At 28.2% G+C, this 15305-nt stretch overlaps 2 protein-coding genes across 6 annotated transcripts in view; one reads left to right on the forward strand and one right to left on the reverse strand.

The window, feature by feature from the left end:
* LOC102681306 (homeobox protein orthopedia-like) overlaps positions 1–4724 on the forward strand; it is a 22964-nt gene extending 18240 nt beyond the window's left edge. Inside the window, exons 4-6 of the mRNA XM_006624037.2 lie at positions 247–427; positions 962–1141; positions 4109–4724. Coding sequence (XP_006624100.1) covers positions 247–427; positions 962–1141; positions 4109–4437 — 690 coding nt within the window. The 3' untranslated portion in view covers positions 4438–4724. The remainder of the gene's footprint in view (positions 1–246; positions 428–961; positions 1142–4108) is intronic.
* Positions 4725–9099: 4375 nt separating this feature from the next.
* On the reverse strand, positions 9100–13193 carry LOC102671915 (peptidyl-alpha-hydroxyglycine alpha-amidating lyase 1-like). Of its 5 annotated transcripts, none has more exons than XM_031514375.1 (7): positions 12836–13192; positions 12400–12517; positions 11671–12318; positions 11151–11564; positions 10953–11048; positions 9694–9755; positions 9100–9420 (listed from the first exon to the last, which is right to left on the reverse strand). In XM_031514375.1, the coding sequence occupies exons 1-7, from the start codon at positions 12920–12922 to the stop codon at positions 9409–9411; spliced, it is 1437 nt and encodes a 478-aa protein (XP_031370235.1). In that variant the 5' UTR covers positions 12923–13192; the 3' UTR covers positions 9100–9408. The 5 variants fall into 5 exon arrangements, with proteins under 5 accessions (XP_031370235.1, XP_031370234.1, XP_031370233.1 ...); XM_031514374.1 differs by having other exon boundaries at positions 9694–9799; XM_031514373.1 differs by having other exon boundaries at positions 9694–9799; positions 10848–11048.
* Positions 13194–15305: the final 2112 nt, after the last annotated feature.

Here is a 15305-nt window from a genome sequence, read left to right on the forward strand (position 1 = left end):
CCGTGATTCGATGCCGTGTTGCTCGTTCGAGGAAGGAGCTAGTTTCGTAACTGTGAACGGGGGAGAAGAGAGGTTTTGATATTCGAATTGGATCTTCGATGATTTGCACGAATAGCTTATTGTATTAGAGTTACGTATGAAATGAATAGAGTTTTTTAAGAGTACTTACTTGTAACTTACGATCGATGATGCAGTTGTAATTTCAACTCGTTGAATTAATTTTAATTTCAATGCGCATGATTCCAGGTGTGGTTTCAAAATCGTCGAGCAAAGTGGAAAAAACGGAAGAAGTGCGGCCCAGTTTTTCGTTCCCCACCGGGTCCGTTGCTGCCATCGCACGGCTTACCCCCGTTTGGACCGATGAGCTCTGATCTCTGTGGTGCTGGTATGTTTAGCGGACCTCCTGAAAGATGGACAATGGGAACAGGTTAGTAAAAGATAATTTTGTATCGTTTATAACTATATCTTGGTAAATGATCAACGTTATGTCTGTTTAATTTACAATTAAGATCGATCGAATCATCCGCGTTCATTTTGTGTTCGTTTTTATGGTAAAATCTTGCGAAAAAAAGAACGGATCGCGAGTCGATTATTAAATCTACGGGCGACAAATTGCCCGCTTTTACATTAATTACGTTCGATTCGTCGTGTCATCTCGAATACGCATAATCTTGTTATCAGCGTTTCACACGCGCGGTTTCACACACGGGGGAGAATACGGTGTCTTGAATAATCGGACAGTAGACGAAGTCTCGACAGTATTCCACTTCTAATTTAATCTCGCGTGTCCATTGTTTCGAACGGATTAAATTGCCCGTATTGGTTTTACAGGCATCCGCCATGTCATATTTCTTTTCTATCTCGCGTTTCTTTCTCTCGATCGACAAAATCTCTCGTCATCCTTTACAGATACGAGTCTCGAATCTGAGCGTATGTCTAATTAAATCCGGTTGTTTCACAGGTCTTGGACAACTGGGACAAGGAGGAATGGGAATGAGTGGTTTTGGCCAAAGTTTAGGACAACTTGGTCAGCAAAGTACGGGGAGCCTCGGCTCGAGCTTGGGTCTTGGTAATTCTGGACTCCCGATCAGCAGTCCGTCGCAAGCCGTCTATCAAGCCAGTTATGGACTGAATTCCCTTGGTAAGTTAATCTTATACATGGATTAACGCAACCTAATCCTCAAGCCAACGAGGAATTCTTTGAAATCGAGTTTACAAGCTTCTCGTATAATTTTATCTAACTCGAGGTGTTGCGTTATTATCTTGTTATTAGAAATTAAAAACGTAAAGTAAAAACGATATATTCACACGATATCATTTCAAGAATCAAAAGAAGGGATCACGGTGTTTATGCAACTTTAAATGACGACTCAACGTTTTACAACTCGTGATCCTATGAGGCCGTTGAGTATTCCAGGGATAATAAAGTTTTATGCGTTAGTCTTTAAAACGTGATTTAGTCTGGCTTCGATCCGCAAACCGTTCTTTTAGGAGAGGAATATTTTCTATCTTCGAAAAAGAGACGAAATGTTAACGTGGCGGACAAACGCAGACGCTTATAGGCGGGCCGATAATCGTCTTGCCAAACTTTTGGACCGTGGCCCTCTAAAAAAGACGATGTGCAAACAGTATCGGACAGAACCCGGTACCTCTTTGACGAAGTCGTTAAACGTTACGGTGCATTATCGCTCCAAGGGGTTATGCGCCTGCATGTAAGGAATTTGAGACAGAAACATAAACTCCGTCCTCTCGTCTGTTTACGCAGGCAAACTTCGAGCCTGGTCTCGCACCTAGGTGCGAGATCTTTCGCTGTATGTTTACCATAACATCCCGATGCAACCTGTCTTGGTTGAGTTACGCTTCAGCTTATCCAAAGACCTTGTACCTTCACGAGACGAGACGTGTGTGAAATTCTTTGTCTCACGAAATCCTGCCCATCGTACGAGTTCGGTCTTTCTCTTCGAATATACGAATGATACGGTCGAAAGGTTTTAAGAGAACATAGGCGCGAACGATCCGAAGAAATGGAAAAGACGAGTCCAACGATTCGACCAGTCTCCTCCTCTCGTTTTCCACCAGAATGTGATGCGTAGTGACTGGAAGAGAAAGAAGAAGGTTTTTTTAAAAAATGCGCATAAAGGATGATTTCTTGATCAGAGCTCGTTAAGGGGAATATTCTAAAAATTCTAAAGGGAAATTGTTATGAGAAATGGTTTTTGGAAATGATTCGTAATTCGTTGAAGAAATTCTATCTATCTACTCTACTATACACCGTCTTTTTCGATTATCCGCTTTTATAATTCGATCAATAATTCATACTTAAACGTATCATATCGAATGTAGTCGTCGTACCAAATGTATATTGACACGTATAAATGGATTAATCCCGACTGATATGGATCGTTATTCCCTGAGGTCAACAACTCTTAAGATTAATTTTTTCAACGCAGACTTTTTCTCGATAGTTTCTCTGCAGAGAAAATTTTTCTATTTCTATAATCCGCTTATTCATAAATTACTTCTTCAGCGATATCGAATAACAATTGAAAAGTAGTATTTGTAATAGTAAAAGGCAATAATGTTATATAAATGGATTCGAAAGAGAAGTCGATGAAAAAAAGTTTAAAATCGGATATTTTATAAAGTTTTCAAAAGAAATCTCGTCTATTTCATTTCGCGTTGTGCACTTGCAATATCGTTTTTTTTTTTTCTATCCAATAATCAATTTAACAGTTTATTCTATATTTACTCTCGACGCTAGACTGTTCAAACCGAGGCATACCTTTATCGGATCGATGAAATTCTTGAAATTGGAAAGATAAGGGGCGTTAAATCGTGTGACGAAATTGCCATTGGACGTAACATAATTTCACAATTGTACGCATTTACGTGAGCGTGTATGAAACGCGAACACGTACCTGTGTACATACGTAACACGTACAAGGTGTCAATTATCACGTATTATCGCCGCGGGGCAGGTAGCGTCAACCGAAAGGAGAGGAAAAAAAAAAAGAAAAAATGCCGTTCCACAGGCGTAATTCATCGTCCGTGTGATTCGTGTGATCTCGGTTTAAGGTGGATGCCAATACTGTAGTTCGAAGCTGGCCGCAGTCAGTTATCCGCTTTTACTTGTCGGTAATGCCTAGGGCAAACACCTTTTAGAGAAACGTCTTATTTTTTTGGTTTTCGATGATGATTAGCATCGAACGGTAGCGTGGTCGAAGTTTGCCGGTTTTCAAGTCGATTACGGAGCTCTATTTTGTTTATTCTCGTCTACCAGCCAGTGGACGAAAGAACGTCTATGAGGTGTGAATTAACGTGGCCGAAAATGCCCGATTTTCGAGTCACGCGCGACCCCCCGAGTTATTTCTGAGGATGTAACAACGAGCCATTTCCACGAACAAGATTTGCTTTTTAAATCATTTCTTTTTTTTTTTTTTTTTTTTGTTTGTTTCCCGAGGTAACGAAGAAGAACGAGGTAAAGAACTTTTCAATAATGGGAAAGATTCACAGAATAATCCAAGACACGTTGTTTCAAGTTTTTACGAAAATGTAACAAAGACGTTTCATTATTCCATTCGTTGTCGAATTGTCGACATTCGAGATGATAAAGAGACGTTGTAGAAATCACGTCCTTCGATGCCATTAGCTATTTTATTCTTCATCGCTGAAAAGGATGGATAGTCCTTCGCAAACTTGTACTTCCACCGCAATACAGCCATAAAAGGATCCCTTTTCCCCGTTGTCCCCCCGGCAAGCCCTCCACCATCGAGGAAAGGCGGAAACGACTTTACGACACCCAGTAGCGCACCCCACGCACTTTGTGAACCTACCGTATTAATATCTCTCCTTGGAAGGGAAGGAAACGTTCTCTCGCGCACCTGCGTTATCATACCTGTAAATTGCCTGTGTTTCGCTACTTGGTCCGTGTAATAATAACAAATTTTAAACAGACTACGCGCGACTGGATATAATCTATACGCGAAGCTTAAAGACGTTTCTCCTCTTATTCGTTATGATACGTGATAAACTTATTTGCATGCAATCGAAAAAAATGGTGAAAAAAGAGAAGCAACCTTTATACATATGTGTATACTCTAACTTTCAGGGGGAGTACACGTGTCTGCGTCCCGAGGCTCGCCTCCAGGGGGGTCCAGCGTGGGCGGTGGTCAGGGTGGTGGTCTAGGATCGGCCTTGAACTGCGGGCAGGGCTCGCCTGGGACGACTTCCGGGAGCGGAGGCGGTGGAGGTGGTGTTTCCTGCGTGGCTGCCGATGTGAACGCGACCGAGGCGTCGGATTGGAGAGGCGCGCACAGCATCGCGGCGCTCAGGCGTCGCGCCTCGGATGCATCGCAGCAATACAGTCCACAGCCACCGCCACCACCCGCAGGACCTCCCCAATATGCCCAGGACATGGAGTACAATTCCGTTTACTGAGGCCCAGCGAGTTTCGCTCTTAATTCTACGATAAATCCTATCGGGGAAATGTTTCAAGGATTCCCTTCGTGGATGGTACCGAGCGGTCAACATGCAGGGTAGCGGGTCGGAAATAACGAGAGAAGAAAGGACACGTTGTTCTACGATATTTCTCTCTAACTCGTGATTGTCACTGAGAGATTTGCCACGACATATGTACAATTTTAATTTTCAATGATTTTAATGATTGAACGAATATTCGTGGCAAGGGATTCTGTCCATCGATATCACCGAGTTGTTATTTTCATTCTCGAGCTACGTGTATGGTTAAAGAAGAAAAAGTTTAACGATAGATTTTGTTGTTACTGGATATATTGAACGTATCGAAATGAATTAGAAGTATTATAGAGCAACAGAGACGTGTGAAAAATTCATCACTGATAGAAAATAAATAAAGAAGATAAAATAAGCTGCGACAACAACGAATTTCGGTTGTTTTCTATAGTGATAACAAAAAGACGTGTAGTCTCAACATTGGTTTTCATCGTTGCTTGGCTGGTCAATTTACAATCACGGATAGGAGAGTGACTTTATAGAACTTTTATCGGTTTCACCAGTGATAATAAGTCACGCTGTTGTCCCTTTCTTCTGCCAACGATACGTGTAATCGTGATATTCGGGTAATGAAAACAGTGAGTCGTTAAATTGTATGAATTAATCAAGAAACATTGAGAAAATCCTTAAAAACGTGAATGATAAAAGTGAGAGAATAATAAAAGGAGAAGGCTTCGTTAATTAAAAATGCATTAGTGAGTTCTTCAAGAGGATTCGTGTCACGTTGAAGTTGTGCAACGCTGAAAAAAAAAAGTGGTTACTTCATAATATACATATATTATACTTTATCATGGATATTGGTCGAACGATTTGCTACGTTCCATGCATTTGTAACATGACTGATTCCAAATTTAAAATGTATACACCGATAATTCAATTCTTACAATTGAATCGAATGTTTAATTTTATCGATATTTTATAACCGCTTACTGCGCGTTTATTTCGTTAATTTTTTCATGAATTACTCGCAAATATTTAGTCGAAATCTAAATAAATTATCTAAAAAAAGAGAGTTCGTTTTAGAATTCAGAAATATTATTTTGCATTTTATGTTTTTTCAAAGGAATCAATAAATTCTGGCACCACTGCTTGGTGTAACGAAAAAGTATACGACAAGTTATTATAATATTGTATGGCATTGTAAATATAGTAAAAAAATTAATGTAACAACTATGATCGATTATAATTATTACTATTAAAATTAATATTATCACTGATAACTTTTTCAGAAAAATTTATTTCGGTTTGTTTATGATTTCCTTTACATATTTTCAAAAACCAAAGCAAAAATAATTTTCTGAAAATTTAATTTACTTGAACTTGATCTTATTTTAAGAGAAATAAGAAAGAGAACCCGATAGCTTTAAACTTTAATAATGAAAAAAATGACAAATTATATTATATATGTATAAGTTAAATCGCAAAAAGAAATGAAGTTAACCATTCTTTGTTCGGTTTTATACTTCGAACGCAGACTGGTTTGATTTCTGAGATGTCAAAATATAAGTAAATGCTCGAGAGAAGACAAATGTATTGAACAAGGAATTTTCACTTGCTTTAAAATGACCAATATGTGTGTGTAATGTTGAATCTTGCATGAGAGGAACAATACTTTGAGTAATTAAAATGCAAGTTGGCACTTAACACATATTGCATTTCCCGAATAATCTTCTAGAATGCTACAAAAATATAAATTGTTTTGTTGTTGTACACCAGAACATAAGATTTTGTAAATAGAATATACGTCTAATATTAATAATAATTGAATATTGTAAGCGAACACGATATCCCATTTACATACGCGAGTATACTTGGACATTGTGATATTTTAGGCCCGCTGTTCCATTTTTTTTTTTTTCAACAGCGACAAGCCGTGTATATGATATTGCAAAAAAAATAATAAACAGTACCATAATAGTGATCGCGAGCGATAACGAATGTCGATTATTCTAGTTACGAATTTATGGTAGACTTAGGTAAAAGTTAGTGATAAATATGAAATGAACGATATGCAGTTGTCAGTGTATTACTACGAAACGTATACGATTTTTAATGTACAAAAAAAATAGTATAACAAGACGACGATGTTTTTTCGAAATTTCATCCTGCTGGTACGATTTGTGTTCGGGATGAAATAACTTATATTCGAATTTATCCTAAGCGATTCTTTCATTTTCTTCTTGTTCTGATTTTTTTTTCTTTTTTTTTTCTTTTTTTTTCTTTTAGAAATATTTTCTACATGTTACTGACTTGCACATTTTTATACATATTTAAGTAAGATTAAACACTTACATATAAGACATTTTCAAATTATCTAGCGAAATTACATTATGTCTTTCGTTGAATATGCGAAAGATATAATATTTATTTATCAGTTGCATGTGTGGAAATAAAATAATTTCACGAATCCAAAGTGTTATGCTTGCTAACAATTGAAACACTTGCGTAATATTTTGCAATATCATAATCAATTATTATATATTTCGCGTAAACATTATTTTTCTTTTTTTCTCGGCTCGTACGTTTTACAAACAATGAAATATATTTGATAGAATATATCGCAAAAAAATGGACTGATCTTATGCATCTTTAACACAAATCATTAATCGTCAATGACCTTAATTAGTGATAAATAGAAAAATTTTAATTTTTATCGTTGTATAGTTGTGTATAGAAGACAACTAAGTGTGTAAAATAAATCATTATCAAAAAATCAACGTTTTTATATATTTTTAATAATTTTGTTGAACGAATCTTGACTAACAATCAAAAAATTTTTACTGGAATACTCTCAAAAGTATAAACATCATATTTTTATTTGAAAATATATACATTTCTATATTCATGAATACATATATTTGTTGTAATTATATATAAAAATATTGATACAATACAATAATCAAAAAAATATAGATTAAAATAAAAAAATAAGTTAATATTTAGAATTAAATAGAAAAGATAGAATATAACGTTATGCAGAATATCCAAAATTAGTATAATCAAAGATGAATCTAACAGGAGATATTTTTTCATATAAAAATAAGTCTAAAAAAGAATAAATATTTTTTCTTTGCTTAAAATCTTTATTATTAAAAAAATTAAAATGTACACGCATAATTTTTAATTTTTAATTTTTTCAAAAAACAATATTTAAAAAAAAATTTTATTCTATTGTTTTTATTTATTTATTATTATTTATTTATATATTTTTTGCTTTTATATACAGAATAATGTCATATTTTTTCATTTTCAATTCATAGTTAATTTTCATAATAGTCAAATTCTTGTATTTGAAAAGCTTTTAAATATAATTTATTCTAAAATAAAACTAAAAAATGAAACTAAAAACGAAAAAATTTCATTCTTTCTTTTCGACTCATTTTTATATATAAAATCATCTCTTATCCACTTATATTCCTATCCTATTATCAGACACCTTATATATGAGTATTATGAAAATATTAATACATTTAAAAATATTAAATGCAATTTCAGGTACTAGAAAAATATTGTTTTTATCGAACACATTTGAACAAATGAAAATTTATAAATATTAATTAATTTCAAAAATTTAAAACAAAATATTAATAAATCTTTCATATAAAAAAAAATAAAAAAATACAATTACATTAAGAAATATTATAAGTGTTGTTATCTATCTTATATGTTTTTAAAGCGTGTATGTTAATAATTTGTAATAAATATATGATTATACAATATAATTCGTAAATAGATAGTGATATTCAATACATATAGAATAAATTTGGTCATTTTTCAATTTATAAGGCCATTATTATCAGGTATATTATAATATTGAGATAAATATTCTCCAATTTATTTTTTTTAATATTAAAAAAAATAAAAGAATGATCTAATATAACATCAAATGTGTTCGAAATAAAAGAATCTTTAATCTTAATAATGATTATGTTTTATGTCTTATTTATCTTTATAAAAAAATTTGAATTCTTATATTTTCACTTTTTTTTTTTATTACTTATAAATTAATTTGAAAATATCATAAATATTTAAACTAAATTTGTTTTTAAAAACATAAAATCTACAATTACCGGCAGTTTATGGAAACACTAATTGCATGATAGAACATAGATATCTATCAAATTGAATATTTGATTAATCGATTAGATATAACGCGATTTCAAATATATTTTTAATATACATACATATATATATATATACTTTTCAGTGTATCTCATTCCTCAAATACAAAAGAAATGATTATCTAAAACATATAAGAGGAGAAGTTTATATAAAATGGAATTAATTATATTGAAATATATAATATAGCATTCGAATAATTGTACAATTATACATATACTTTCGATTTATCAAATTCGATTAGTTAAAATTAAATTAATAAAAATTTAGTTAATAAAAATCAATATCCAATGATAAAATCTTACTTCCGATATTTTTTTTAAGAATATAAATAATTAAATAATTAAATATACTTAACTTAATAAATGATAACTTAATAATGAAGATAATATTATGAAGCATCATTTTGAACATCTTGCAATTTCTATTTGTTGCAAGATAACTCTTATGAAGACACAGATTCAAATCTATATTATAAAATAGAAGGAAAGATAACATGTTTTTAAAAAAAATACATATTTTAAACTGTGCTTGATTCATTCAAAATACGTGTTTAACTCTATGAAATGACTTTTGTAAAACTATTCTCCGGATATTCATCTTCTGAGGTTTCTGGTTCCGTGTTCAATTTGCTAAAGTCTCGCGGATTTGGTCGTTTCTCCATTATCTTGAAATTTTTGCATCTTCTGTTTTCCAAAAGATTTGAGAGTCTAAAGTTTTCTCGCTTGTCCGATTCCCAGCGCATTCGCTTGTGCATTATTAATAAACATCCTGTTTATAAAAATAAGTAGTATTAGAAAATTTCTAAAAAAATAATTGATTATTTCATTTATTTGATGTAGCAAATAATGATGTCATGATTCTTTTTATCATTATTTTCAAATCTAACATAATTATATTATTTATTACTATTATAATTATATCATAATATATTATCTATAATTTTAATCAAAAATACAATATATAAATAACATGAGATAGCATCAAATTTAAGCATTACATATTTTTAAGCATCGTGCACTATATACTATTATTAATACTTACACGATCCATTGAAAATACTGAAGTTAAATAGGATAATGCGCAGGGGAATAACAAAAAACATTCTTGAAATGAAAATATGTATATATTTCATTTACAACATATAGACCTTTAAAATAAATAAATGATCACATATAAGAGGTAGAAAATAAAAAATAAAATTTTTCAAAACTGAATATGTGAAAAATTCGTAAAGAAACCTTAGATTCTAATTTTCATTTTAGTTTTAAATACAATAAAAAATTTAATGACTATATAAATAAAAATTATTTATACATTTGTGCGATCACAGAAAATTTAAAAGAATATTTACACAATATATATATATAAATTCTTAAATATTATTATAAATATTATTATATTGTGTAAATAGAAGTCAAGTAAAATTGATGGAATATCAAATAAATGAAATTTAATTTAATTTAATTAAATTTTTAATTATAATTTGTAAAAAATCAAAAAAAAATCACTTCCTTTAAATAAAAAATAAAAATATAAAAAATTTCGCAGAATAGATAGAAAATATTAATAATACAACATAATAATGATTTCTAGAATATTTGTTAAAATTATATAAATATAATTATAGCAAAAATAAAAATTAAAATACTGTCAGTATATTATTTAACCATTTTACCAATTTAACCATTAAATTATATGATTATATAAATTAGTATACAAATTTATATATAATTCTCATGTCTTGGATCAATAAAAAAAAAACATTTACTATTTAGATTTGAGAATTATTTTTTTTTTTTATAAATATAATTTTTTTAATAAAATAATAAAACATAAATAGTCAATACTTTTAAATTACTTATAATTAGTCAATACTTACAAAAGCTTTTTAAATTTTATACAATGAAAAATTTAAAAAAAAAATAAATAAGAATAAAAGAATGATTAAAGATATTAAATTTAAAAAATTATTTTTTTTTCCTAAGTCATTAAGGAAGTGATATTTTATTATTATAATATAATAGATTAATGAAATTAAGTACTTTCGATAGAATCACTACTGAACACTTGATTTCGGCAAAATTAATTAACATGCGTGCATAGCTATTATTCAACCCAAAATCAGTCAAATGATTATTTTTATTCGACTAGTTTTGAGAATTCAACCGCAGATTCATCATACTGAAACAATCTACCTCTTTTTTGACATCTTGCTACAACTGCAGCAATTGCTATACAGAGAGCAATAAAAATGACTGCTGCTGTAACAAGGGATAAGACTAATGTTGCTGTTGTAGTACCTCCAGAAAGATTGTTAATATCTCTGTCCGTTAAAGGTGCTGGTTCATGATGAGGATTTGCATGTACAATGGAATTTCCAATTGATGTATTTATATCTATGAAACGAACGTTACATATATATATAATTTCTTAAAGAAATAAAAAATAAACAAATGTTATTCATATTTTTTATTAATTTTCAAGATGTTAACTCTTACCCTGAAAAAATTGATAAGCAGTACGTAAATTCAATTCTACTACATATATTTCTGAACCATTCTCAGATACAGCTATATCATGTGGTCTGTTCATATCTTGACTTGGACCAAATTGAGATGTTATATTTCCTGAATTTACATCAAGAATAAATCCTCGAATGCGTATTTTGTAATTCGGATCAGGACCATTAACCAAATAAAGTCTTTCTCTGGCATATGCTACACTATATATTCTTTTACCAATAATCGGATGCTTATATTCCTTATGAAAAGTTCCATTAGTTGCAAAAAAAGATAAAACTCTACCGTTTTCTCTATCAGCAAGAAAAAGTAAATTCAATTCACTAGCAAGTGCTAAAGCATGAGGTACATTGAATACATTTGGTGAAAGATGAGTTAGGTCATATATGTTTCCTATAATAAGTATAATAAAATATATTAATTATATTATAATTAAATTTAGATTCTTATTTTTTATAAAAATATTCTTTATATATATATATATATCAAATATAAATACCATCTATTTTCAAATGTCGACCCCATTGCAAAATTATTTCTCCTTTAGCATTGAATTTAATAATTCTGGAATTACAATAACCATCACTGACAAAAAAATCACCATTGCTTTCTACAGCAACAGCTGTTGGTTTACAAAATCGTTTTTCATCATGACCAGGTTCAAAAGCTTCTCCTAAAATCATTGAAGGTTTGAGTTTATTATTCTCAAGCAAATTATCAAAATTATGATTATTAAGAATTTTTTCTTGAATATTTTGTCTCTTTTTCATTTTAGTTATATATATATCTTTCATCCTTTCATCTTTCATCCTTGCTATATCTTTTGCATCAAATTTAAATACTTGGTGTAAGGCTACATCAGTAATCCAATAATTTCCATACATATCTATTGTTAAACCATGTGGTAAATAAAACATATTTGCACCCCATTCTAATAACTTTTTCCCAAATTTATCTAATAAAACTATAGTTTTTTCTTGAATTGGCTTTTCATTTCTATCAAATCTATTTGTATTATCAAATGTATTCCTGTCCCATACTCGTGATCCTCTATGAAATATTCCAATGTTTCCATTTGGATCTATGGATACTCCAGATATTTGACCAAATTTGATGTTGCTAGCCCATTGAGATTTCCATACAATATCTGTACATATTAAAACAATCAATAAATATAATCAAATATATTATTTAATATACTTTAAGTTTTCTTAAAAATATTATTAACTTTTATCAAATGTATCTGAAACAGATACTTTATTAGCTGAAGATTCTCTATCTCTTTCATCATTATCAGAATATTCATTAGAATTAAATTTTTTATCAAGCAAATGTATTGTTTTTTCCTATAACATGAAAATAATAAATAATGAATAAATTATTATAAAACATAACATAATATATTAATTATAAAACACATAAATATACATATATTTATTCAATCAATATATACTTTATCTTTATTTTAAATAAATTAAAATTATAAAAAATATTCATGTAATTAAAAATTAAAAATGATGAATTTTAAAACTTAAACTGATGTATAATATATATATTTACCTATTATTATAATAAATAATTTTGTTATTTGATAGCATTATATTTCTTAATTTACAATTTATATATTGATTGATTTTTTAATAATATATTCAATATTATTTTACCTGAAAATAATCTTGAGAATCTGCTTTCACAAAATTTAAAATAAATAAAATTGAAATGCAACAGGCTATATCATGTTGTAAATGCATTCTTAGACAAAACAATCAAACTCTTGTATTCTCAATTTCTTTATTTTATTGATATTTATAACACTGTTAGAAATTAATCACATTCCATAATGCAATCTTAAGAAAAAAATTAATAATTAAGTATAAATATAGGTCATCTTAAACTTCTTAAGCTTTTTCACGCCACGCGTATGGTCATTGACGTATGCAATGGGGAATGAATAGCCATCTGACGGGAATTCAATGAAATATATTTAATAAATTCGATTATCTATAAGAAAGATTTGCTAATCTATATCATTTTTTTATATTACTTATATATCTAAATACTTACTTATATATCTAAAAAACATACACGAATGCATTTTTCAATAATACAAAAACTAAAATACTAAAATGAAATGTATTTGAAAATTTAGAATAAGTTGTATTCATAACTATTTTTTAAAACTTTTTTTTCTATGTTGTTTGTCAATAGAAATGTACAAGATATTAATATATTCATGAGATATTTATGAGAATTGAGATTTTATGAGAGAATTTATGAGATTTTATTCAAAACAAAAATTTTTGTTTGTGTAGAGTTATTTATTAAGTTTTAACTAATTTAAATTGATATTGAAGTTAAAGCTATTCAGTTCATATTAATATTCTATATAATGTATTGATTATTTTCTGTATTCTATACTTATTCTTTTAATCATATTATATGATTTTTATAGAAATAAAAATATATATATACAGATCAATGCAAGAAATTTAAACATGTGAATAAAATATTAATTGCAAAAAAATGTAAATTAATAAATTATTTATTAAGCCAATTGTTGAAACAAGCATATTGCAACAATATAACAATATTGATTTTTGAAATAAATTTAATATAAATTGTAAATATGTAAAAAACTATTTTAAGTATTTCGGTATAAATTGCATACTAAAAAATTAATGAAAAAATATTTTTGCAATTCAAAATTAAAAATTAAAAAATATTATATTAATATATAATAATACATTAATACTATATTAATAAAATTCGATATCGCAAATGAAAAAAAATCAAATCGTCAACAAAACGATCAAAAGAAATGCTCATGAACGATCAATAATCACAATGATCGACATCCGTACATGCAGAATCTCTTGTTAAATATTCGTTTCGGTATCTATTTCGTAATCGCGATTGTGAAATTAAAAAAATTTATAAGCAAAATTAAAAAACGAATACAATTCTTATCAGTTTCATATCCGATTTTTCAAATTATATTTTTCTGAAACACAAATTATAATGCAAAAACGCGACATATATGCCAAAAAATATATTGCTTATTTTATCTAATCTATTATTTAAAAAATGGCAAAACTGATATTTTGATTAAAAATTAAAGAATCAGAATCATTTCTAGAATAGTCCAAACAAGGAAAGCAAATAGTAAAAAAAGTATAAATATAAAAAAGATAGATATTTATCATCTTAATAAAAATAAAATATTTATTTATGAAAAATATAATCATGCTCGCAGCCAATTACTTCATTATTTCTCATAAATGATTATACTATCAATATATACAATATATATATACAATATAATGATATAATTATATATTGTATATTAAATAATAATGATTTTTCACTTCTTATTGTTTAGAAGTGTCAATTAGTTGTAAATTAGAGCTTAATTATAATATCCTATCCAATTTTTTTTTATGAAAATTTATTTCTTTTCAAATTTCTTCTTCTGATATACTTTTATAAAACTTTTGATTGTAACATAAACAGCAAAAAAAAAAGAAGTTGTAAAACTGCTGTGAAAGATTAAATCTGAAAATAAAATCTAAATTATGAGATTTTTTATTTTTTTTTATTATTAATTTATATTAATATTTTACATTTTATGAAAATTATTATTATACTATATTTTTACTATATTATTATACTATATACTATTATCATGAAAATAAAAAATAATTGATAATTAAAAAGACAAAAAAAAAAAGAAAAGAATATAAAAGAAATAAGCTTCTCACAAAATATTACTATTTTGCTCATTACTTATCTATATATATATATATTTTACAATGTTATTTCATCTACGAAATTAATATTTTTGATTATGTATGCATTTAATTCTAAATATATTTTATTATATGATCAATGATGATATATGATGTAATCTGCTTTTTACAACTTAAACAAATTTAAATTGAAACTTTAAACTGAGTTAAAAAGATAAATTAATTTAAATATTTTGCATCTAATAGGGTAATGAATTTTTATTTTAATTAATCTATTTTATATTTTATTCTATCAATATAATAAACTGAAATTTTATTATTCTATAAAAAAAATTATTAATTAAAAGAGAATATATATATGTATTATATATATATATATATATACATA

This window comes from Apis dorsata, unplaced genomic scaffold (genome assembly GCF_000469605.1).
Source record: "Apis dorsata unplaced genomic scaffold, Apis dorsata 1.3 scaffold_988, whole genome shotgun sequence".
In the NCBI taxonomy this organism is placed as follows: domain Eukaryota; kingdom Metazoa; phylum Arthropoda; class Insecta; order Hymenoptera; family Apidae; genus Apis; species Apis dorsata.